Source organism: Styela clava, chromosome 13 (assembly GCF_964204865.1).
Source record: "Styela clava chromosome 13, kaStyClav1.hap1.2, whole genome shotgun sequence".
In the NCBI taxonomy this organism is placed as follows: Eukaryota; Metazoa; Chordata; class Ascidiacea; order Stolidobranchia; family Styelidae; genus Styela; species Styela clava.
This window is the reverse complement of record NC_135262.1, coordinates 7439345-7464992: the sequence shown is the minus strand read 5'-3', so window position 1 is coordinate 7464992 and position 25648 is coordinate 7439345. Positions and strand designations below refer to the sequence as shown.

Below are 25648 nucleotides of genomic sequence, written 5' to 3'. Positions count from 1 at the left end.
TTATATTTTAAATATATTTTCCAGCATTTCTATGTATGTACTTGAAAAATAAGCGCACTCAAAAATAAAGCATAAAAATAAAAGCTGTTAGGATCGGAAAAAAGATTAGTTTGGTTATACAGTTATAGGTGGGGTTACCCAAATAGCTAGTCATGGAGGGTGTTCCTCGGATGCCAATGCTCGAAATTGAGCTTAAACCAAATTCATTTGATTATTCGTCTTTGGAGTGGACTGGAATGCCAAGTGAGGATATTCATGAAGCAACACAACAACAAATCACAGAAGGACTTAAAAAGGTATTCTAATATTTGAGCTAGATATAGAATTCTTTCGGGTCTCGTGTAGTTTCGTACGTAAAGTACTTCTAGTGGCCGTTGAAGATTTTTGCCTATGTCAATCCTAACCCCCACCTGACTGCGCCACCAAAAAATTACGAGAACTTCGAAACTTCCTGCAATTCTTATTCCACTTTCAAATTCAATCTGAAACTAGCTTGAATCATGATAATTTATAAATCAAATCATTTTTGAGTTTCTATTACTTCTGCATGATCGATCTTTTTTCAAGCCAATGTTGAAATCAAAATCTATAAAAGTAGCATTGGTAATTTTTATCTCAATTGTAATATCTCTATGTTCGATCATTTTACCTATTAACATAGAGATATTTTTTCCATCGGAACATAATTTTTATCTGAGCAATTTACATGAAAAAGTTTGTATACTTTCAGCACATCAAAGAAGAATATGGAGATGATCCTGATAAATACAATGACGCAATTGAAAAGTTTATCGAATTACAATCTGCTGCATATAAAGCCTTGTTATTGATCGATTTTGATGGTTGTAATACTCTGAAAAAGTATTATGGACAACTTCATTATATGCAAAGTAGATTTCCATTTTCTGGTGATGACGCAATCAAGGCAACGTTTACATGGTAATATTTTGTTTAAAGATAATATGTTTTGATCAGTGTTGTGAAAATTTAGCACATAATCGGGCTGTGAAAAATTAACATCAGAGACCACACTCCAAACCATTCAAAAATGACACCAACTCCAATTTCAACTCCAAGACTACCGTAGTTCTCAACTCATAGAAAACCAAATTTTGACTATAAAAATTTGGTGCTTGCTAGCGTTTTTTAATTCGTTGAGAATGATTAGTCAAATTACTGATTCTTTAGTTTTTGTTGTATTTTTGACTTCGATCACAGCAATTAGAAGTCAGAAATTTTGACTTTTGAAGTATTTATGAAGACTGTACTATTTTTACTATGAATGAACAATCAGATATAACTCTGACTCCAGCCGTAATATTAATATAATTATGTCAAACTCAACACTTCACAGCTCACTTCAAATCTCATATATGACAAAATATGAGAAATATATTTCAACCAGAATCTCCCAATTTTAACTAATACACCATTATTGAGTTCAATACGAAGCAACTTTCTTCATCATCATTGCTCAGACTCTGACATTATCTTTCAATTTACCACTTTTGAAAACTGTTTATCGGATGTTGAATTTTGTACTTGAACAGATATTCAATAACCATTTTGGCCTCATTATAATCTGAAAATTTGGAAGATATTTTTATGATGGTTTGTTCAAATCAAGGTGATGACACACAAGTTATCATTTAGAATAAATATCATATCTATGAATAATATAACAAAATATCAATCAAATTTTTATTTATTTATATCTTAACCCTTTTCATGCGATTTTTATTTTTTATTAAATAATCGTATTTGCTACGCCGACTTTATGCATTTGTACCCCCACAACTAATCGATCGACTAACGAAAAAGTAATGATCCACTGCTGCCCACTGACGGCTCGTTGGAAAGCTTATTTAAAGAGCTTGCAATTGGTGATTAAAAAAAATTTTTTTTAAAAGGGGTGGTCTGAGTCACAAACCGGATAGAAAAAAGGCATTTTTTTTTCTTGGGTGTTGAAACTTCAAACCGTGATAAAAAATAGAAATATTTGCTAAATCCTTTACTGTTAATGCTTCTTGGTTGGCAAACAATAGCATAATATTGCTGTAGCAATTTCGTTATCTAACTCAAAATACTTTGGTAGATGGAAGGGATAATATGTCTTCTATTACCACCCAAAAAACACCGAATCAAAAACACTCCCTCGTTCCGCCGCAAATAAAATTCCCATGGTAAACGAAAGCGAGATTTACCGTCGCTTATGTTAATCTCGAAGAAGACTTCTTATCAATAAACTAAAACCCGGAAAAACTAGACCAACAGTTTGCGACCGATTGCTAAATAAAACAGTGGAGTACATCAACGTACCCGCCGCAATCTAGCGAGTTTTGTCGTGGGTACGTATACGTGCCCACCGCACGGAAAGGGTTAATAAACCATACTGACGTACTGGTAAATAATTAACAGAGTTGAAATACCATGAATGACTATGCATGTGGTATGTCGTCACAGGATTTTCATTAGTGTTCTATGTAAATACATAGTTATGGAACATTCTTATCTGAATGAATGAATGTGATTTCCCACAAAGGGAAATTTTGCTGTTTATATTGATTTTATTGTAGGTTATCTATCTCCTCTGAAACTATTTTGAACATGTGCGGGTATTTTACCTGAATATTATATCATTCGTTCTCATACTTTCGTGCTCCATTGCGTCCTTCCAAAGACTCTCAACACTCGCGGTCTCCTGCTTTTCTATAAGAATACATAGTTATGCTTCTAATCATTCTTTTCCATCAGTTATTTTATGTGCCATGTTTTTTTATAAAAAGCCAACAAACTAGAGCAAAAGAATAAATGAATTACAGTATAAAAGTTGAATAAATCGCAGTTAATTTACTTTAATGACTATAGTCATGGCAATGGTACCTGGTGAACGTCTTTAATCATGGCTACAAAGCATCTTTCTGTGGCTCTTCTAGGAGTGCCGAGGGCTTAGATTGAATAACCCTTGTCTATGTGCATCTCTATTAAACAAAGACATTAGGAGACGAGACAAATGTTTCATTAATTTCATGTTATATTGCACTCACAGTGAAAAGCTGAACTTCTTTTAAGATGCTGTTTGAATTTCTGAGAAATTCAATTATTATTTTCTTATATTCAGGCAAGATGCTTTCACTGGAATTCTCACAGTTCATGAAAGTTTTACTTTTGAACAGACTGCTATTCTATTCAATATAGGTAAGAATGTATCATTTTATTGTTTGCTTTGTTTGATAATCAATATAATTTGTTTGTTTTGTAACATTGTGTAACAATACTTATCAATTTCATATTATTATTATATTTGTGGTAGAAAAACAGTTTAAATTGTAACCCATCATTTTAATGTTTCATATTTTTTTGCATTCTCGTAAAATCAGTGAAAAAGTGAATTTGTTTTCTGTTTTTTCGACTGAGGCTATATTTAAACAACACAATTCAACCTGATACAATTCAAAAACACAGACGGACATACTCAAACTCAAATCTCAACCCTGTGGGTCAAAGACAAGAGCACTGATTATCTCGTCATGTTTATTTTTACCAAACAGGAGCTTTTCATTCCTCTCTTGGAGCCATGGATAACAGAACAACGGAGGAAGGGATCAGAATATCGTGTGTTCACTTTCAATGTGCTGCAGGATTGTTTTCATACATCGCTGATCATTTTGATACAACGTTAAGTCCAGATATTAGTCAGTTCATGTTGAAACTTTTCATCAATGTTATGCTTGTAAGTATAAGATTGGATAAATTTTGTTCTTCAAACGTTTCGTTTTACAGACATTTGCGCTTTTTGTATGCTTTCACTCTGAATAAGACTTCATACAAGCAGCTACTGATATCTAAAGATATGTAAAGAAGTATTATTTTTGGAAGGACCGTGGAGATGACATTTTCCACCCAATTTATTACAAACTGATTACAATTTTTTACAAACTGGAATTGACCTGATTTATTGATTGAACTGATCACATTTTCTTCCAGTTTTTCAGTACATTGCAAGAGTGTTGATGCAACATTAGTATACTCTGGGTAAAAGTGTATAAATAATAGATAAAGTAATAAATAAGTATGTGTAACATAATATATAATAAAATATAGTACACCTTTGTCTAGCACTTATAACATTTTGGGTTCAAGCCAAGGTTTAATGACCTAACTTAGCGTGTTAGAAATTAGGTAAGATGTTTTGAATCTAGGACATTCCAAGAATTTTGAAATTTTAGTATCTCCCTATGTTTGATCATATTTTTGTGAACAGCCTATTTATGAGAAAAGATACTTAATAACTCAAACATCGTTCAGAACTAAAACAAAATTTTCATTTGTATGCTAGGCTCAGGGCCAAGAATGCTTGTTGGAAAAATCAATGCAAGACAATAGAAAACACAGCATTGTGTCGAAAATAAGTCAACAAGTTGTCGACTATTATAAACAATGCTTACAAAGTCTTGAAAATAAAGACTGTAAGGATACGCTCGGAAGTCATGCTCATCAACATTGGAAAAGAATCATATCTTTCAAAGTTGCATATTATTCAGCTATTACAAAGGTATATATAGCGTGTAATAGTTTTCTTATAGTTTCAATTGGATAGTGGCGGTGTCCCAATTTGAATGTGGAAATTTTAGTTTGTTTTGTTTAACGGGGAAATACCAACTTTGGTTGTCTGAAATGTCACACATGTAAATGTGGTTTACGGCATTCACACCTTGTAATGTTCCAATGGGACCCAAACCCATTGTTTTTAACTCATTGTTTTCCATTAGTGCACACTTTTCTTACACTAGGATTTACATATTTATCCCGGGGAGAGTAAAGCCGATAAGACGGCTTAATCATATGGCGAACCACGGCCTCTCGTCCGATTACCAGTCCAGGTCGGGTATGGGATTAGTCAGCCAGGTATTTGTTTTCGGAAGCATGGACTCGATGGTGGAGGAAGCCGTAACCAACCAGCGGTTACGTGAACCACCCTACCCTACTATTCAAGCACTCAATATTGTACTCCTTTTCTTCTAGTACTACATGGGAAATAATTCATTAGATCAAGACAAATACGGCCAAGCTGTTGCATTCTTTGGAGCTTCGGTTGGGCATTTGAATGAAACGACCAAACTCGCTAAGAATCTACAGAAAGATACTAGATTGAAAGTTGACGAAGCTTTGAAATTTACATCTGATGTTTTGAATGGAAAGTAAGTTAAGATTGGGCATTTATACTTTTATCCCATGTTTTATTTTGCTCTACACAAGTCTCTATATAAGATTTCACTGATATTTGAGTAACTACTTTATTTTGTAAAGACCGGAACTCTTCGGTTCGACATTGCTCACCCATACTCTGGGTGAGATGATGAGTATGGGTTGAACCTGTCATGCGGTCATAGTTAAGTCTAACGCTTTAACCAATAGTCCAACGTGCCTTTGTTTACCGTATGTAATAAGTACTTTTAGCAAGGATTTAGGACAGGATTTACATATTTGTTCGTGACTGGTATGGGTTTAGTTAGCCAGTTATTTGTTTCAGATTCATGGCCAATACAATTCTGAAATACTAATCTTGGTTTTATTCTAAATTAGATGATGTTTAATGAAGAACATAATTATATAGATGTTGATCTATATTCCATAAATTTGGGAGTCAGAATTACAGTAAACTTAAGATTTTAACAGTGATTTGAATATTTTTTTATTATCTATAATTTTAAGAAATGAAGGGCTTTTTGTTCACACTGTGAGACTTCGATTGCTTAAAATGTTGATTTTTGAAATGAAACTTCAAAATGTTTCTATTCTTAAACACTTTGAAACTTGAATTATATGAATTACCTTTCTGAAAAACCTGAATACTGAATAGTTGAAATTATATGCATCTTTTTACATATTAATTCGTGGCATTTTAAAATTTTACTGTACATTCGTATATAGCAGTATACAGCAGTATCCTGTAGGCCTATCTGATTATTAATCCAACTACTGAGTAAATGCTGAATAGTAATTAACAGCTATAGGAAATAGCTTCACAATTATTTCGCTTTATGCTTACTGTTCAAAATATTTGACCATATGTTGCTTGCCAGTATACTCAGATTTTATACGTTACTGCCTACATTTTTATAGAACTCAATTACAGTATTCTTTCTCAGTGTATGTACTAGATTTCATGCTATAAAACCATTATATAGAGGTAGGGTAAATTAAAATGTTGGGCTCTATGTTGTCTGTATGTTGAGGTATTTTATGAGTTAATGTCTTTGGTTTTATGATACTCAATTTCAGTATAATTCACTAGTGTTTGCACTGATTTTAGATTTTTTTTTTCAACTGGGAGAGTCTTGATATGTAGTAGGGTAACTAACAAATATTAAAATATGTGGAAAAGTCTAACCGAAGAATAAAATTTCTTCAACAACTTATTGACATTATATATAAACAATCAAATTTGAGTTGGGGATATTGAACAATTCAATTTAAACTAATGATATTAGAAATTTTTTTTGTTTTTTTTATAATTGGTGAGTGTATGCCAATTTTAATTTGACAAAATTTGATTTATAGATGCGTTCAGATCAGTTGAAATTATTTGCAAAAAGTATTCTAGAACATCATACTATTTGGCTCTGAATATTTTGTTAAACTGAGTATAATAAGATAAATATTATTTTGAGAATTTATATCAAACTCCACTTTGGCACAAAAATACAATATTCCAGACCAGAGCAGTAAGGCTGCCTCAACCTTAAATGAGGTTAAAAACATAAGACATGAAAATACTATAGCCAATCTCACCCTGTAGCATATATTATGAGTAAAAACGTGATGAAAAACTTCCTAATTGTTCTTTGAGCTTCTGAGCGTTGATTGGCAATATGCACTATCAAAAAAAAAACTCTTTGAAAAGTATTATTATATGTCCTTTAAAATTTGGTAGTTTTGTTTGCAAATAGACTTCAACCAGTGGATATTTTGCATCTGTTCTGACAAATTACATTAGCTTTTCATGTGTCTTATTGTTGATGATAAATAATACATACATTTCCGTTCAAACATATTATTTTAATGTTAGTTAAAATATTTGCTTTTTCTTTTCAGGTATAACAGTTCCGTAAAAGACAATAATTTTGTATATCATGACAAAGTTCCCGATGCGTCTGTGCTGCCAGAAGTGAAAGGTGCTTCACTTGTGAAAGCTCTACCATTCGAACCAGCAAATGAATCTTTGACAGGACCAGATATCTTCGCTAAACTTGTTCCAATGGAAGCACACCTTGCTGCATCAACATACAGGTTGGTGAATGCTGATTAGATTAGGCCAGATTATAATTAAAAATGCATTTGGAGTTTTTTTTCACATTCTGTGTTATTAAATTACCATATTAATGTTTAATAGGACCATTTGTATAATCATTCAAATAGAATTAATTAACTAGAACCAATTAACAAACTAACAGCCAGACAAATTTATAGCTTTTTAAGGGCATAATGATTCTGCTGGTTGATCTTGAACCATTTGCTAAGGAGAATGACATAATATCTTGACTATATTACACCTTGGAAAATTATGTTATTCAGCAACATAATGTAAAGTGAAAAAGCATCATAAAAAATGGTTCATTTATTCATTGCGGCATGGTGACACAATCGATTCGTTGATTTTGTCGATTATTTCACCATATTGGATTTCAATATTTAAATTTGACCACCCATTTTACACATTTTTATTATTAGTAAACACCAAAGTAACGATACTAATAGACGTAGGCATACCAAAATATTTCCAAATATGAATATGTTATATAACACAAAAATCTATGGTTAGTTCTCAAATTACAACTGTTTATTTATTTATGGAGCACATGACTTTCACATCCAACTCTGAACTTATCATCTCAGTGAAGTATTTGAATATTTATATGAATATTTGTGTATGGATTATTTATGGCATCATATATGTTCTATGGTTGATTGAGCATTGACTATGATTTGAATGATGAAATAGGAGGGATACACTGTATGCTTTTATATAATGCTATTTTTATTGTTATTATGTTTTTATACAAAGTCAATTTTGGTTTCAAATTTTTCTGTATTTATATATTTTAATTTACAGTGAAGAAAAAGCGAAGCTTTTGAGATCTGTTGTTGAAAAAATTGTTGAGAAAGATGAAGTGTTAAAGTAAGTTTATATAACTAAATATACAAATGTAAAGTAGCAATAGAATGATTTTTTCTGTATATTAATATTGGCGAGAAGGGAAAAATACAAGATAGCTCAATCATTATGCAAAATATTACTCCCTATTGTTCTTGACTGGATGAAACCAAGTAATTTAGGATTCTGAATACATTCTTAACAAAAAATAAATAGAAGCCAACATAAATTCAATCTTTTTCGGAAATGCAGGAAGGGGTACTAAACAGTGAATCGATTGATTTTCAGAGCTTAATGTTTGGTTGAGACTGGCTCAAAACCACCTCATAAATGCAAAAATTCCATCAATATTCTCGCTCTTGAACATCTCTCATAGAATTCAATTTTATGAACTCATGCTGGGCAACATCTAACCTAAATACAGTAATTTAATATAAAAATAATAATCTTATTCAATTGTCAATGAAAGATATTTAAAATGACTAATCGGCAGTCTCATTACAAGTATTCTAGTCAATTCTACATATTATTTTCAGCCAATACAAACAATCGATTGAACTGAATCCTAACAAATTAATCAATTACACGGAAACAAGCAAGTTGGATCAAACCTTGATTGAAAAATGTGCTCAATTAAGTGTAGATCAATCTCCCATCACAAAGTTACAACAAGCAATGCAAGGTTAGTAGAAAAGTGTCATTATTGTAATTTATGTATTTTCTCTGGATATCTTGGAATTTCATTTGTGCAACTTATTTTTATTTCATTCTGAAATATACAAGATTTACTTTTTACAATAGGAAAGGATTACGTGTATTATATCTCTACAGTCTAAATAGGTACAAATTGGAACTATCTCATAAAACTGTACACAATTCTGTCTTTCAAGATTGTTAACATTCATATGGATTTTCAAATTTATATATATCTGATGGCAATTACATATTTCCATATTGTTCACATTAACATGGTTTTTTATTTTTTTTTCTAGATCTATCTGAAGTTTATTCTGACTTGGATTCAATACTGGATGATATTCTAGCTCTTGCAGAGAATGAAGAAACTGAAGATCTAAAATTCCAGGTTTGGTTCAAGTACTTCTCGGCACAATCCAGCTTGGCATATTGATATTTCAAATTTTGCGAGACGTTGTCTTTTTTTGAAACAGATATTTTTATTGTATTCATTTACTTTTATTGTAGGATGTTGCCGGTAAAGATGCATTTTCTACATCAGAAGATGTTGAAGGAATTAAAAAAGAACTTACTGTTTACAAAGAAATCCATCATAAGGTATTTTAGTCATTTGCTATTTGGTCCGAACAAAGGTATTGACAAAGAGACATACATATCTGACAATCAGACACTCAAACGTGGACAAATATTTCAAATGAAAAGTGGCTCATCTGCATTTGTTTTGGTTTTATTTTGAAAAATTAAAAAAACTACAATGGATTCTGAATTTAAAATTTTCTTCTATTCAAATTCCTGAATTGTTTTTTTTGGCATTCCCGTAGTTTTCGTTCTAAGATGGCGCACAACCTGCTAACCCGAACCTGGTACATAATTATGCTATGTTCAGGTTGTGCGCCATCTTGGTACAAATCCTACGGGAGCATTAATTTTCCTTTATCAAATCTAATTTTTTTATGTCTCAGGCTACGCAAATGAATGACGATCTACATACTGCATGTAGGATTCATATTAATAATATGAAGTTAATTGCTGGCGGAATGGATTCCTTGAAAGGAGAATTGAATTTAACAAATATAGCTGATTTACTGAGTAAAATTTTTTATTAATTTTGATAATTGAGAGATAACCAGCATTCTTTTTTTTCATGATATATTCGATATTTTCCCAAATGTAGGTGAAGAAGATAAAAACGTTGTCGAACTGATTCGCAAACTTTGTGACAAAGTTGTTGAAATGGAAGTGCAACGTAAAAATCTTCTGCAAGAATTGAGACAACAAATGGAATCAGACGACGTCACCTCAACACTGGTCACGAAACATGGTGTTGATCAGGAGGTTTGTATTATGTATAGGGTGGCATTAGTAATAACTAATTTTGCTTTTTACGGCCTTCTATCAGCTCTCTTATTGGCGCTCTAGAAGTGCACGTACCAATATGGAGTTAAATAATTTTGTTCGCCTACTTTACATCAACCTATGAGCAGGAGGTACGGTATATTCACTTGGCTAACACAGACAGTCTCCGAACTTGTAATAGAACTGAAATAGGGAAAATGGGAATGAAATTATGGCCTAACCCCAACCTGGTACATATATCCTAGGAATACCTTCGTATTTGCTAATTATAATAATGAAAAGCCAACAAATGTATGTTAGAGAATAATGGCATTATGGTCAAAATTATACTAGGGATCTGATGACCCTGTCTAAAAGCCTTGGTATAGACATATTAGAGTTTTATGCAATATAAATAACTGGTCTCCACTTTGCACACCTTTCTGTTTTAAAGTTATTAGTTCCACAGGTACTTCGCTACTGGTATATTTAAAATCCTATATCGTTTCCCAGGATCTTTTTAAAGAAGAACTGAAGAAGCATGATTCTCATATTGATACCATTAACAAGAATCTGTCAGCTCAAGATAATATTCTAGATGCAGTAACTGAGGCTAATGCACGATATACCAAAATCAGAAAAACTGTTGATACTGAGAAAGAAAGGTTTGCGTTTTGCATTATGATATTTCTAGGCGCTCTTTTGTTGACAGCGTTTGAAACTGTTGGCACACCATGCTATACATTGTTGCTACTCTTTCTATAGCACTCTCGATTACAATGCGCTGGTTTGAAGTTTTAAATTCTTCTATGATAATTGTGTGGGATGGGATTGCTGGACTCCAAGTCATCATATATTATGATTGTTTATGTAACCAATAATAGGATTCGGTTTCCATTTTTGTGTCCATATATTTGAACATTTCTCTCTTGCTAATAATGTATTAACTATCTTTTTAGGGTAGACCAGAAAGTCGGCAACTTAGTCCTATCTTGTGAAGTGTTCGATGAAGTTCTTCATAAATGTAAGGAGGGTGAAAAATTTTTTGCTGAAGTTTTCACAAAAGCGAAACAACTTCATGAAAGGGCAAAAGAGTTTTGTGGTGAAAATGAAGAAAAAAGAAGCAAGATTTATAAAAAGTAAGATTGGAGGATATTCAAAAATTTAGTTTTACATCTTTAATGTTGTTTTCTTTATCTTTCTTACTTTGACTTCTAATATTTTTTTTGCCATTGTAGAATTGAGGAAAAAGAGAAAGCGAAGCGACCACCACCACGTCCTTCAGCCCCGAAACCCAAACTTAGTTCAAAAAAGCCGACGTCAATTCCGAATCCACAAATATCTGGACCCACAATCACATCAGGGGTTGATATGCCCCCGGTTGTCCCTGGCATTACATTGAGTCCAGACATTCTCGCAAAAATGATGGCAGAAGATGAAGATGAATTTTTGAATGATCCTGAATTTCTGCAATTTTTACAGAATCAAGGTAATTGAAATTATGTGGGTAGGATTCTGTTGTAATGGTTATGGGCAGTTTTGGGGAGACTGAGTTGGATTCAAGTCACCACTTATCTAACACTCGAAGTGACAGACGGGTCATCTGAATGGAATGACTTGGACCCATGATCTACTAGCCTCCAGGGACTCAACTTGGGTCTCCTTTGTCCTGTGACCCAACGTAACTCATGACTTAGGATTTAGGGACTGCCCAGCACTGCTTATGGGCCATAATATGTTGGAATCTGCATGCTTGGTAACATCTGAACTTTTGGAACTCATATTTCCAACAAAAGATCTCAGCCATCATACCCAGTTTGCCATAACTTCCATCCATTTACTATCATGTACCATATATAGTAAACACAATGCGTGACAACTTATGATAAATTGAGTTTGACGGATAATAACCTTTTTCAGAGGGACAAGTTCCAAAAGTTCAGAATTACACAGTCTGTAATAATATGTGTGAAATAAGAACAGCGACACAGCATTTAGTTCATGTGAAAAAGTTTGCAAATCAGATGTATTCGTCATTTTTCACAGGTGATTTCAGTTCCATAGATTTGGCATCTTCTCTACCAGCGACAGCAACTTCATCTTATACTGCAATGCCTGGTCTGGGCCACAATCGGCCTCATACAATGCCACCTCCGGCGCCAATTCAACAACAACCAAGCTATCCTGCGATATCAAGTCCCTCATTACACCCCGGTATTCACCCTGCTGCATTACCCCCACGCCCACCTTCACACCACACCCCTCCGCCTACCCAGTCTTATTATCCACGACCCTCACATGGGCAGTCACCTCAATCCTTGCCACAGAATATACCAGACCCAAGACAATCACCTGGGCCAGCTCATACCATGGCATACCAACCGCATTCCCAACAAATCCAGTTGTCGCAATCAGGACTCCCTTATATGTCATCTACACCAGCATACTCAGTTCACAATACTGCAGCTTCTCTTCCTATGCAATATCAATCTGTCGCATCTGGTTCCCCTGTACCACCTCACCTGTCTCGTTCTGTGACACCCATGTCACAACCTATGTCTCCGATGCCACAAAATTTGCAACCCATGACACAACAGAATATGACTATGCCATATTATAATGCCGTGATGCCACAAAATGTTGCATCCATACCACAGAGCATCGTTGCTACGCCACAAAGCATTTCGAATATGTCGCAATCAATGAGTGCGATGCCACAATCAATGTCTCGCATGGTGGTACATTCTCCTCAGTCTATGGCACCAATGCCACAAACAGTGGCACCTCAAGTTGTTCATAATAATTACTATGCCTCTCAGCAGCAGCCTCCAGTTCAACAAGCACAGCCACCACCTGTACAAGTGTCACAGGTTGCAATCGTTTACTCGGCGCCTCCATGCCACCAATCAGCAAATAGTCAACCTGCTTTTTCAAGGAGTGGCAGCGTAGTTGTGCCACCAATTGTTTCATTACTTCAGCCGCCTCCAGATGCATCTCAAAGTCAACTGCAGGGACAACCTTATTATGTAATGCAGGGCAATAGTCCGGTACCTTCTATAGCCAGCAGTACCACAATGCCGACGACACCACAAGTAATAGCAATGCAGAGAATAGGACCGGAACAAGTGCAGAATATTCCTGTGGTATCTGGAAACCAGCAAGGACAACCACAACCTTATCAAGGGCAGATTTATCCTAATCAGGCTCCCACTCCTCCTATTTCTACGACTAGACAATATTCTATTGATCAACAATTCAGCAGTCCTCATCCTCTACCAAGTGCCACGCCACCACAACAACAACGTGCCATGTCACCTGCGCCACAAACACAGTACATGTCAAACCAGCTTGGTTTAAATAATCAACAGAATTTTATGCCGCCTTCAAGCACCATGCAGCAACCACCCTCAGTTTCTAGGTTACCACAAAATATGGTTCTACCCATGGTCTCAACCATGCAACAGCAACGGTTCATATCACCAACTGTTTCACAGCAGGCACAGATGCAACCACAACCAACAAATGTACAAAACCAGATATTTTCATCTCCATTACCAAATCAACCATCACAATTTTCTGGACCACGCCAGATGTTACCAAGCCAACCAACACAAAACCAGGCCATACCACATTCTGGTTATTCAAATCTTCAACAGCAACAAAACTATGGGCTGCCTAATCAACAAATATCACAAACTGGCTCTGGTTTACCATCAAACCAACCATACCAAGCTGGCATGGTTCAACCAGCCCAAGGTGGTGGGATGGTCCAGCCACATGGATCACAATCATACCAGCAAGTGCCGTCGCAGCAACAATCTATCCAACAACCAAACCAGAATGGTGTACCCAACCAAAATTTACAATCTTGGAATCAAAGTATGGTACCTACTAGTCAAACCAGTCAGTCAATTGGGCAAAGTGTAGTTCCAGCTGGTCAGGGAATGACCAGTACTGGCCAGAGTTTTGTTCCTTCTGGACAGAGTATGCAGAGTATTTCCCCACATCAACAAATGGGTGATCCACAAGTTCATAGAGTACAGCCTCATATTTCAAGTAGTATGCCACAATTACATGGCCCGATGTCACAAGCAGGTGGCACCATCCCACAACAACAACAGGCTATAAGACCACAGGCACCACAACAACAACCACAATTTGGTCAGTTGCCACAGTTTGCAATGCAACAAGCTCAAAATCAGATGCCACAACAAAATGTGATGCCTCGATCCTCCTCCGGAATCGTTCCGCCAAATGCCATGCCACCACAAGCAACAATGATAGAGCAGCTAGGCCAAAATCAGATGCCACAACAAAATGTGATGCCACAGTCGTCATCTGGAGGTATGATTCCTCAAAATATGATGTCACACTTCTCATCTGGAATGATTCCTCAAAATTCGACGGCGCCGCAACAAGGAACGAGGATCCAACAACATAGTCAAAATCAGATGTCACAACAAAAGCTGATGCCACAATCATCATCTGGAATGGTTCCTCAAAATGCCACACCATCACAAGGACAAATGATCCAACAACAAGGTCAAAATCAGATGCTGCGACAAAATGTGATGCCACAATCCCAATCTGAAATGGTTTCTCAAAATTCCATGTCACAAGTAACAACTATACAGCAACGAGGTCAAAATCAGATGCCACAATTTCAATCTGGAATGGCTCCACAAAATGCCACACCACCACAACATGGAACAATGGTTCAGCAACAAGGTCAGAATCAGATGCCAAGACAAAATATTATGCCACCATCCCAATCTGGAGTGGTTTCTCAGAATGTCATGACATCACAACAACAAGGCCAAAATCAGATGCCACAGCAGAATACAAAACCATACATCCAAGGTCAACAAAGTTATTCTCAAAGCAATATGCAGTCGCAACAATCGAATCTCGCTCCACAAGGGCGAGTCAATTCTGATTCTGTAGGGCTGCCGGTACCAAATCCACAAGAAAATTACACTTTTAAGTCACATCCGCATGCTGGACAGTACTTTTCTACACCAAGTAATGAAAATTCTCCGAAACACGTTCCTGCTCAGCGTAGCCGGCAAAGTTCCGTGGACGAACCTGCTCATCCTGGACCGGTAAATGTATAATATTTTTTTGAGCTGGTTTTATCAGAGATTTGGTGGTACTCCCGAAGTATGTGAACCAAGACGGCGGACACCGGAACGTAGTATACGAAGTTAGGGTTAGGCCATAATTTCAGATACTACTGGAGCCACTTGGCTAGTCCCCAAACTCGTGATAGAACTAAAATATGGAAAACTGGAATAAAATTATGGCCTAACCCTAACCTGGTACACATACCACGGTCTGGTGTTGCGCCATCTTGGTTCACATACTTCGGGAGTACCGATTTGGTATATTAGCTTAGTTGTGTTCCATTAAACTTCAACAATGTTCAGAATGTTCAAAACTAGAAGCATTTGGTAGAAAAAAATTCATTGTCTCTGTATTGATGAAAATCCGACCTCCAAACGCAAAAATTCTGTTATTTGCATGGCTGTGGATGCGAATTTTGATGCGTTTTGATTGGCGATGTGTTAGGAATACGCTCAGCATCGAACTTCTGATTACCTTGCATGGATTTGCAGGTTCGAATCCTGTGGCCGTGGTTCCTCATATGATTAAGCCATTTTATCGTCTTATGTCTCTCCCGGGATAAATATTTAAATCCCCCATATCCCCTAATTCAGGATGGAGTTGTGTTTTCAAACTCCACAGAGTCGGGATTCAAACTCGAGCATTTTTTAATTGTTGATTCAGAAGTCAAACTCAAGATTTCAAATCAATTTGTCTATTATATACAGAGAAAAGCATTTATTTCTCAACAAGAATAGGAATCTATCCAAATGATTCATGCGTACCTTTCATATCCAATCTTGACTTTCAATCTTTCTGATTTACGTTTTTCAACTTCAGGGAATTTTGGCTCCTACACCAGTAAATGAACCAAAGCCGACTCCACCTCTGCCTCGCCAGCCAAGTTCAGATTTAGCCGGATTAATTTTGACACCAACGAGGACTCATTCATCTTCTGCAGATGAATTGTTATTCACCAGTCCGGATCAGGGAAGTGTCCCTGTAAAGGCAAATAACCAGGTATGGTGTAGCTCTGACATGGACAAACTAGGGCCCACGCCCAACGGGCCCGTTGGGTAATTCAATCGGGCCCGCCCGATGCTGAAAAAGGGGACCCTCACCCCTCTGGTACACCCCTACTCTATTTCTATATAAAATACAGAAAATATGTTAACAGTTATTAATTACCGAATTAGTAAATCGATTATCTATTCGTTGACTACTTTTGGGCCACCCCATATATAAAAGTATATTTGCAAGACGATAGTAAAGTGTAAAAAAGTTGAAAAAATAATCAAGCTATCACTGTCTGCGAAAAGCCACAGATCTGGCATGTGCACCCATTCTCAAGAGGGCTTCTCAAAACTGATATAGGCTGATCTGGCCTTGCTTTTCATGAATATTGCTGTGAATAAGAAGCCTTTTTATTCGTTTGAACATGACAGTAAGAATATTTATACTTTTTAAGGTTGTTCTTGTACCTACGAAAATCGATGAAGAAAGCGATAAAATGGTCGTGCGACCTGTTGAAGGACTTCCATACATGGATGATGCTGACTTGATGAAGTTCAAAGGTCAAGTTGTCGAGTTTCGATCGAAAGTTGGTAATTTATTACACAAGCCTGAAAGCAATGGATTATGTGCATTAGACAGGTATAGTCTATTATTTGATCAGTTTCTTATTGTAAATATGCCTTATAGTGTGTACGATGGTTAGGCAACTGAAAAAATATAAAATGATTTCATTTGACTCGAATAGTCTTAGACTAGGGGTTTTCAACTTACTTAACCTAATCCTAACGGTTTGACGCATGCGCGACGTTTCAGACGTTTTGCAATGCTGTGTGTATACCATGAGGTCTGGAATGTTTGTTATGGTCTTGCTTGAAAGGAAATCTTATTCCCCACACAACGATATGAGAATGAACCTTACATGACATTTAGAAGTGATAAAATTTCGCTTACATATCACGCGTGTACTTCCCGCTGCGATATAAAAACGTCGCACAACAAGAAAATGATTCCATAAACCTTGGCGTTGCGCGCTAACCAATAACAAAAGCTAGTATGATAAGGTCTTATTTTGAAGGTCATTTTATATGCTACATAACATAGGAGAGTGGACATCTCACAACGTCAGGAAGTTATAAAAATATCGAGTCGTTTGATCGCAGCTGCCTCACCGAAAAAAAGTTAGGCGTTTTATCTCGCAAATTCTCCTTGTCTGACGATTATAAGCTTTTATGATTCATAATAAATGTTTTATTATGACTCACAAAAGCTTTCAACGCGATAAAGCACAAACAAACAACCGATCGATCTATCAAGCTTAGCCTGGCCTGATTCGATGTGGTGACTTCTCAAACGGAAAATTTCCAAAACGATTGAACGACACGCGCTAACGAGAAGCGTTTAGTATCATATGAAAGAGAAAACCGATGTGCAGTCAACTGTATAGTTACATTTCAGCTTTACAATAGCTGTAGACGTCCAACAGCTGATAGAATGAGAGAGTGTAAATATTTTTGTTATTTTTTGACGTTACGAGAGACCTCTTGAAAGAGGTGTTTTAGTTTACGGTCCTCCAGTGACATCTAGCGTATAGTACTCTAAAATACCTTTCCAATGGTATATAATTATTGTATATTGGGTAAATTTTGGGGGTCGTATGACATTAATAAAAATGTATTCAAAATTGGGCTCGATTGGGCGTCTGAATCAGGTTAAACCGTACCGTACTTGAATGACGCTGCCATCCTTGCTTTCAAAATTTACCTCCGAGAAAGAACTTCCCTCCAGTTCAAAACCCCTAAGCGGTAATTTTCCCATAGTTTGAAACCCCTTTCTTAGACAAATATTACTGTACTTGACTTTTGTCATGAATCCGTTTTAATTGTATTTTTGTGGCCTGTGTCCTGCGAACTTAAAATTGATTTTGATTTGACACGAGTCATGTGTCACGTTGGTAGCACAACTTTTTATATTGTTCTAAATTTTTTAGAGAATGGAAACAACTTTCTGAAGCTCAAGAAAAATTTTCTCGTCAGCTTTCCACTGCTATAGCACGATGTTCGTCGTACAAAAACAGGTTTCAAGACATTGTACCATTCGATCAATCAAGAATTATTTTGAAACAAGCTAAAGATGATTATATTAATGCAAGTGTTATTGATGGAGTTTCGCCATATTGCCCACGATATATAGGTTTGTGATTCTTTTTTTCTACATTATCAGCTATTATCAATTAAAGATAAAGATAAGTTGTGTAATCAACTTAAGTTGATTATCATCACCATTGATGACAAAAAGTTCTTTCTGACAATGTAATTTGCACAAAATAACGATCACAGAAATACATTGCTGCGGATAAAGCTAAAGCTAAACTAAGTAACAAAAAAATAGTAACAAAATAAAAACAAAATTCTGCATATATCCTGTATATGATGCAATAATATATCATAGAAACAAAATGAATTTGGTATATTGGAATTACTCAGATTGAAATATTTATTTTTATCATGCATAAAATATTGTACAATTAATCCAAAGAATAAAAAATAAATCAGTTATAAACAGACATACACAATTTTGGTCGCAAAACGCTATACTGTTAAGTTACTGTCATCATACTTGTTGAGTAGACGTTAAATAACAAAAACTATTTCTTCAACACGTTTAAATCGATGAATATAATTTGGAAAATATAAATCAAATCAAGAGAGGCAATCATAAAAGAATTGATTAAGTATGTCAGTTTACCCCCGAAGTTTCATGCTTGCAGAGCGCAATCACAACAACGAAATGACGATGCAATTGTATATATTTGCTTTGAAGTTTTAAAAGTCCGACTAGGAAAGAGTTCTCTCGATTTCTTTATTTTTTCAATGACATTTTTTTCAATATTTTTCAGCTACACAGTCACCTTTAGCCAACACGGCATCTGATTTTTGGTTGATGGTTTACGAACAACAAATAACATTGATTGTTATGTTGGTCAATGCAAAAGATGTTCCTAAGGTTAGAAAACTCAATTTATTAACTAATACATTTACGTATGTTCGCTCAAGCAGAGCTGTTGGGTCAAAGTCCAGAGTTTGGGGGTTGGGCATCATTTTACTGGAGTCAAATCCAGAGTCGTGTTTCTGAACTGCTCTGAATTTGGACATGAAATTCTGAATTCTGCCGAGTTTAAGTGGGAATGTTAGACTCCTAATGGTGATAAAAGACTATCTAAATTTTCTATTGAAACTTGAAAAGCATTCCTAATTATTATCTATTTAGAAGGCTTGCATATGGCCAAAATTTTTTTATCAAAATATGATTCTTTTCAAGTTCGGAGCTGGAGTTTTATTATAAACCAGAGTAGGAGTCAAAAATGTTTTCGACTCATAGTCAGGAGTCGATTGTAAAGTTTCCCGCAGTAATTTGCTCAAAAGTTGAAACTCCGCATTGGCTGTAAAATTTACCCCACCTCAGTGCATCAATGAAATCACAGTCAAACATTTACATGTGATTCTGCACAATTGGATTCAAATATATGTTGTTCATATACGCAAATCAACGTTTTACAATGGATAGTAACTAGTATTGTCTTTCGTCTTGGGCAGTAAAACGACCACCAAACATAGAGCATTCTCTATTACCAATGTACTTCAACTTCAATTCAGAATAAAAAGTACGGTAAGTGAAATTGATAGAATGAAATCTATTTTCAGAAATGTCCAATATACTGGCCAGAGGATCGGTCAGTTCCACAGCAGCATGGACCATTGACCGTGTCTTTTACTAATCGCAAGACTCATGGTGATTTATATATAGAGAGAAAATTCACAGTAAAACACAAGAACTTAAGTCTAGCAATGTCTGTCACACAACTACAATACATTGCTTGGCCTGAACAGTAAGTCTAATTTTGATTGTACATAGGTATGTCAGCTATTGATAGACTCTACTACCAAGGTACAGATTAATATGGGACTTGGTAAACTAAAATTTTGTTTGTTACATTTGTAAATACTAGTAATTAATTGGCATCATGGACTCTGCAGTCTGGGAAATTTCGACTCTCGACTCTGCTTTAATACAAAATTGGCTTCATCTCTGGGTTGAAGAAATTTTGATTTTAACACCAGCTTTGAAAATCAAATGTTGATAACAAAGACTCTTGTGTATGCAAGTCCCCTTTAAGAGACTGTTACGATGTCTTAATCAACTTAATGCTTTTTGAGATTCTCCAAAAAATTCTGAATTCTTCTATCACAATTGAACTATCACTCGATGACTATGTTCGCATTGTCGATTAAAAATCACCAAATTTAGCTAGTGTGTTAGTTTATTCAATCAATCTCACTTCTATTGTAAAAAGTTGTGTAATCTATTCCCGTTTGCAAAGACATTCCTAGCCTTCTAATAACCACATTCATTGAAATGGCTTCCTATTCACATTTACAAGAGGCGTCACCAATGCCATTCTTTTTCAAAAAATATTAAAAAATTTCTTTGTATATTTATAGAAGTTTTCCTCGTCTTTTTTCATGTTATTACTATTTTTTCTAGTCGATTACCATCTTCTGCGAGCGACCTTCTTTCGTTTTTGACAGTTGTGCAAAATTATCATAGCCAACAGAGAAATCTTCAGTGGCCTATACTTGTACATTGCGAGTAAGTTCATGAATTTAATTAAGATTTGGTAATATCTATTTAAGTAGCAAGTATTTTGTCTTTTCGCCGTGTCAAAATTTGGATCTCGACGTTTGGTGTCAATTTTTAGTTAAATTGTATACAGTGATACCTCGGTGGTCGAACGACTCAACACTTGAACAATTCGGTAGTCGACCAAAAAATTTGAGAAAAAAATGCTAAGGTACTCGGAACAGGAATTCGGAGCTCGAACACATATTGTTTCTCATGGCAAAAATAGTTTTGGTCCTCGAACAATTCGGTAGTTGGAAACCAATTCCAAACGAATTATGTTTGACTCCAAGGTATCACTGTATTCAGTTCTTGATTCTCAGATAAAAAAAATTTGGCTATTAGTTCATTTTAAAAGCCAAAAAGATTAGATTTAAGACTCAAAGTTATTTAAAGCAAGTCATTAAGATATCAAAAATATCTTATTTACTATTAAATAAATCCTCATTTGGTTTTTAACATAACTTTGGTTTATCACAAGAAGGTAGTTTTAAGTCTAAGTGTCAGCCTACTAAATATTATTGAAATATATTTTCAGATCTGGTGTCGGCCGCACAGGGGTATTTTGTGCTTTCCTTGCTGGAATAAATGAAATAAACGCTGGAATGGGAATTGTGAATGTCGTCGATATTTTAACAAAAATGAGGCAGAAACGAAAATACATGGTGCAGGAAAAGGTTAGTATTTTCATTCTAATATTATTGTTCAACAAACTATTATATTTGTTTGTAATTGAACTAATATTCAGAGGACTTGATTTGGATATAACACATTAAATTGTCTTCACTTCTGATGAGTTAGTTGTACTAGAATTCTGGTTGATCTTTTTTTATTCGAAATAATTTGGTATTCTTCATAAATAAGAATAACATAATCTTATTCCAGGTAATAGCAAGTATATTTGGGAGCTTTTGATGAATCATAGTCTAACTTCTTCAGACAAAACAAGATGTAGTTTAATCGAATATGTCCACATAAGGAAGTAAACAAAAGACAACTAACCTGCAGTTCTATACACAATATACTAGTATCATCTGTTTGCCATACAGTTGAAAATTAAGATTCACTGTGATAATAAAAAGCATTTTTCACAAAAAAGTGATTTTGTATTATCAGAATTCTGACAAAACACCTTTTCGACCCGCATCTATCCCAACAATATTTCAAATAATTAACTAGATATCTGAGGCCCTTAGCTTAGATCTTGAAAAAAAATTCAATTTGAGTTATTTTATTCCAATTTTAAAATACATCTAAACAACTTAATTCATTCTGTGAAGGAATTTTTTTACCATTCTAATTAATTATCAATTTGAGCTGGATATATATCTAATATCCTTGCATATTGAATTTTAAATTTCATATCCATCCCTGAAACCCCTTATTTCTAATGGTAACCAAATTTTGACTTTATTTAAATTTTAGGCACAATTGAAGTTTGTCTATGATGTCATTCTGTATCATGCTATTGATGTTTTGAAACAAAGAAAGGTATTTCTTGGAGAGGAAGTGAAACTCGTGTCAGCACCACAGCAGGTAAGGACACCACTTATGTATACATATAGTTATCATAATAATATGGAAATTCTTTAATATGATGACGTCTTTTCTGTTTTGAGATGTGGCTGAAACTAAACAGTGACAATTGAATTTTGTTAGCAAGAATTGAGCAGTATAAACATAAATATTCAGGAACCATTTTCTGATTTGCAATAATGCTGTTGTGATACTATTGTCCAAATACATTTATCCAGTTTTATGGATATTCTGATCTATGTGGAGTTTCCTAGGTGATTTGGGAAGCTCAACAGTTGGGCACTGTGTTAAGCGTTTGGTACAGGATCGCCATCACAACTCTGACCGGACCAGACGCCATGGTTTTCTATCTGACTGTTCTGTCACATTGGCTTTCCTTTTCGAAATAAACATAAAAATCCTATCCCAAAATATTAATACCATCACCTGGTTCAAATTTCAATAAAAATTGATTTGAATTTGTTTTGAGATATGCATAGAGCATTCTTTTATTATGTCATATGTTGCATACATTACCTTTTTTCTATATTTGAACAGTATTAATCATTTCTTCATTCAACAACATAATAATCACATGGCTATGCAATATGTATATATAATGTCTTGTTTAACTCAAAGCAGAGTTGTCACAGCTATTTGTTTAGTTACTTTCCTTATTTTTATGATTATCGAGTAATTCATAAAACATAATTTCGTTAATCTGTGTCATAAAAAATGAAGTTGTGTTGGTATTCAGGTTCATCAACGCCCAGCGAATCCAGCTCAAACATCAGGACAATTTGATATTTTTTCTAATCAGTCTGCTCTATCTTCTATTCAAGCCACAGTAGAAAAGATGACAATAAAACCAGGCCCAGAAAAGGTAAGTTGAATAGCATAAACACCACATATCTTCATTAGCTTGGCACATGAGTCATATATTGTTTCAGGCTGTTGAGTTGAATTTTACCCTACTCCAACTCACAACTCTGGATTCAAAGAGTATTTATGATGCCAGAATAACGTAACTTTGCCATGTTTGCCTTTTATTTTTGATGGTAATACCCCTTGCATGTTTTAAGAATTCTTCAATATTAGTACAAGTATGATACTTGCTTAGATAGTGTAGTAGATTATATTCCTATAATTACCAAACGATTATTTCTATTACAGATGGAAGGTAACAATTTTGCTCCACCAAATTTCAACAGCAAATCATGCAGTGACATACCCAGCTCACAAGATGGTTATGTACAATATGAGAACCAAGTTCGACCAAACACATCGGAAATTTTCATCCCATATCAGGCACCTCAACCAGTAAACGAATTTGGTTACCAAGATCAAAATCCTAGCCAGAACGTCATGGGTAGTCTAAGTGATCTTGTCCAGGGTACGATGACAGCTCCGGTACAGCCCGAACCCCCTTTGGTAAAAGCCGATAGTGCCCCAATCCAAACTGTAACTTCGAAACCTGATATTGTTGAAAGCTGCAACAGTCAAGTTGACTTTGAAATATCGAAAGCCCCTCATGATGAGAACAATCCCTCTTCGCATGTTACTCTTATCGAGTCTTTGAATCCTGAATCATTCACGCTCAACAGTGAAGACGAGGAAGTCCATCGGAAGCGTAAAGTGACAAAAGATGACTTTTTTAAAACCAATTCTGGGTTAGCGTCAGAAAAAGACCCAGCGGACCCACTTAGTGGGTTGGACCCACTGTGGACACTGAGAAAATAAATTGTATTATTCATAATGTAAATTGTTAATAAAAATCACTTTATTATCATTTCCTGTATATGCTGCTCTTACAACGCTTGGTGTCTTAATCACATCCCGATGACTTGATTCTTATTCTTTTGTTTTTCCCCATGTAAGAGGCATTTTCAAAATGATCGCTTTGTTAACGTCAATTGTTGTCGGCATGCTATTTTTACTTATAATGTGCAATTGATGTGTTCTTTATTCTATTGAATTTGCTACTCAAGAATGTTGGCCTACTTTAAAACGTACTAATTTGCTCTTTACTTTTTTCGCTTTCCGCAAGCTTGTTCTTCGCCGTTAGGACGTTTTCGTTTGCAGTTTTTGCATATGTAAGTTGAAGATACCTGATGTATTATTAATTGTAGCCTGCAAATATATATTTATACATATATGGATATTCAACAGTACTTTTGTCTTAATTAAATGTCTCGTAACAATGTAAAAGTGTTATTTAATTTAGGTCGGGATGAGAATTTATTTCAGGCTCCAGGAATTTAATTCCAATGGATAAAAAATGCCAACATATAGGACATAAATTCGGGAAAGTTGCTCTAACTTGGCATTTAATGCCTGTTTGTTCTTTCACAGCTTTGCTAGGTTGGATATTGTTTTCAAACAAATTGTAAGGCTTAATCGTTCATTGGAAGCGCTGTCTCATATTGGCGCAATTTAGAACTGTATGTACCTGAAAACAACTGGCTAACTGACCCGACATGAACTGGTATCCGCACAAGAGGCCGTGATCACCATATGATTAAGCCCCATTATCGAATTTCCTCTCCTTTATGATAGATATGTAAATCCTATCCTAGTAGTGAGAAGCATCTGCTCTGGATTTCTCTGTTTTGGATGGAATGTTTTGGAGTTCAAAAACCCTATACTGCATCAGATTGCGCATCATAGGCTTGTGAGCTTTTGGATCACACCTTCGCATGTCCTATGGTACGCAATTCCGAATCATGGGTAATGGTTTCGTGGTTGCTGCCTGGGTCCTTCACTTGACCGTTGGTTTGTGACACCAACTCATCCAAGTCCATACGTTTAAAACGACGAACGATTGGTATCATGTTCATTTGGAGTACCGGTAATAGATAGATAGTTTATTTTGAAAACTCCACAATAATATGACAATACAAACAAATAAAAAATGAAGAATTCTGGAAAGCGAGCAAAACCTTTAGAAAAGTTTAAAACAAGATGAGTATCATGTGCCCGCTCACCAACACGCATTCACAAAAAAAAAACACAAACTTTGTTAAACAAGGCTTGGGCAAGAAATAAACACACAAAAATACGCGAATGTAATAAACTTTCGGGCTGTTGTTTACTTTTAAAATACTCATATAATATTGCCGTACTTCAGCAACTTCATCGTTTTATTTGTAT

General features: G+C 35.2%; 1 protein-coding gene across 1 annotated transcript; it reads left to right on the top strand.

The window, feature by feature from the left end:
* Positions 1–6: 6 nt before the first annotated feature.
* LOC120332825 (uncharacterized) lies at positions 7–24706 on the top strand. Its single transcript, XM_039400144.2, has 27 exons — positions 7–296; positions 731–939; positions 3122–3198; positions 3552–3733; positions 4340–4555; positions 5026–5201; positions 7099–7293; positions 8117–8182; positions 8695–8840; positions 9151–9242; positions 9362–9451; positions 9817–9943; positions 10029–10189; positions 10703–10854; positions 11149–11328; positions 11428–11678; positions 12236–15291; positions 16133–16312; positions 16761–16945; positions 18294–18496; positions 19203–19309; positions 20008–20192; positions 20849–20953; positions 21522–21660; positions 22409–22519; positions 23256–23381; positions 23672–24706. Exons 1-27 carry the CDS (start codon positions 153–155, stop codon positions 24236–24238), a joined length of 7428 nt encoding a protein of 2475 aa, XP_039256078.2. The 5' UTR covers positions 7–152; the 3' UTR covers positions 24239–24706.
* The last annotated feature ends 942 nt before the right edge of the window (positions 24707–25648 follow it).

What these genes read in the sequence shown, in the direction of transcription:
- LOC120332825 (XM_039400144.2), top strand. Translation starts at nt 153, where the DNA reads ATGGAGGGTGTTCCTCGGATGCCAATGCTCGAAATTGAGCTTAAACCA. An exon ending in TTTTCATCAATGTTATGCTT is followed by an intron (nt 3,734 to 4,339) that starts GTAAGTATAAGA and finishes TTTGTATGCTAG; the next exon opens with GCTCAGGGCCAAGAATGCTT. An exon ending in GTTACAACAAGCAATGCAAG is followed by an intron (nt 8,841 to 9,150) that starts GTTAGTAGAAAA and finishes TTTTTTTTCTAG; the next exon opens with ATCTATCTGAAGTTTATTCT.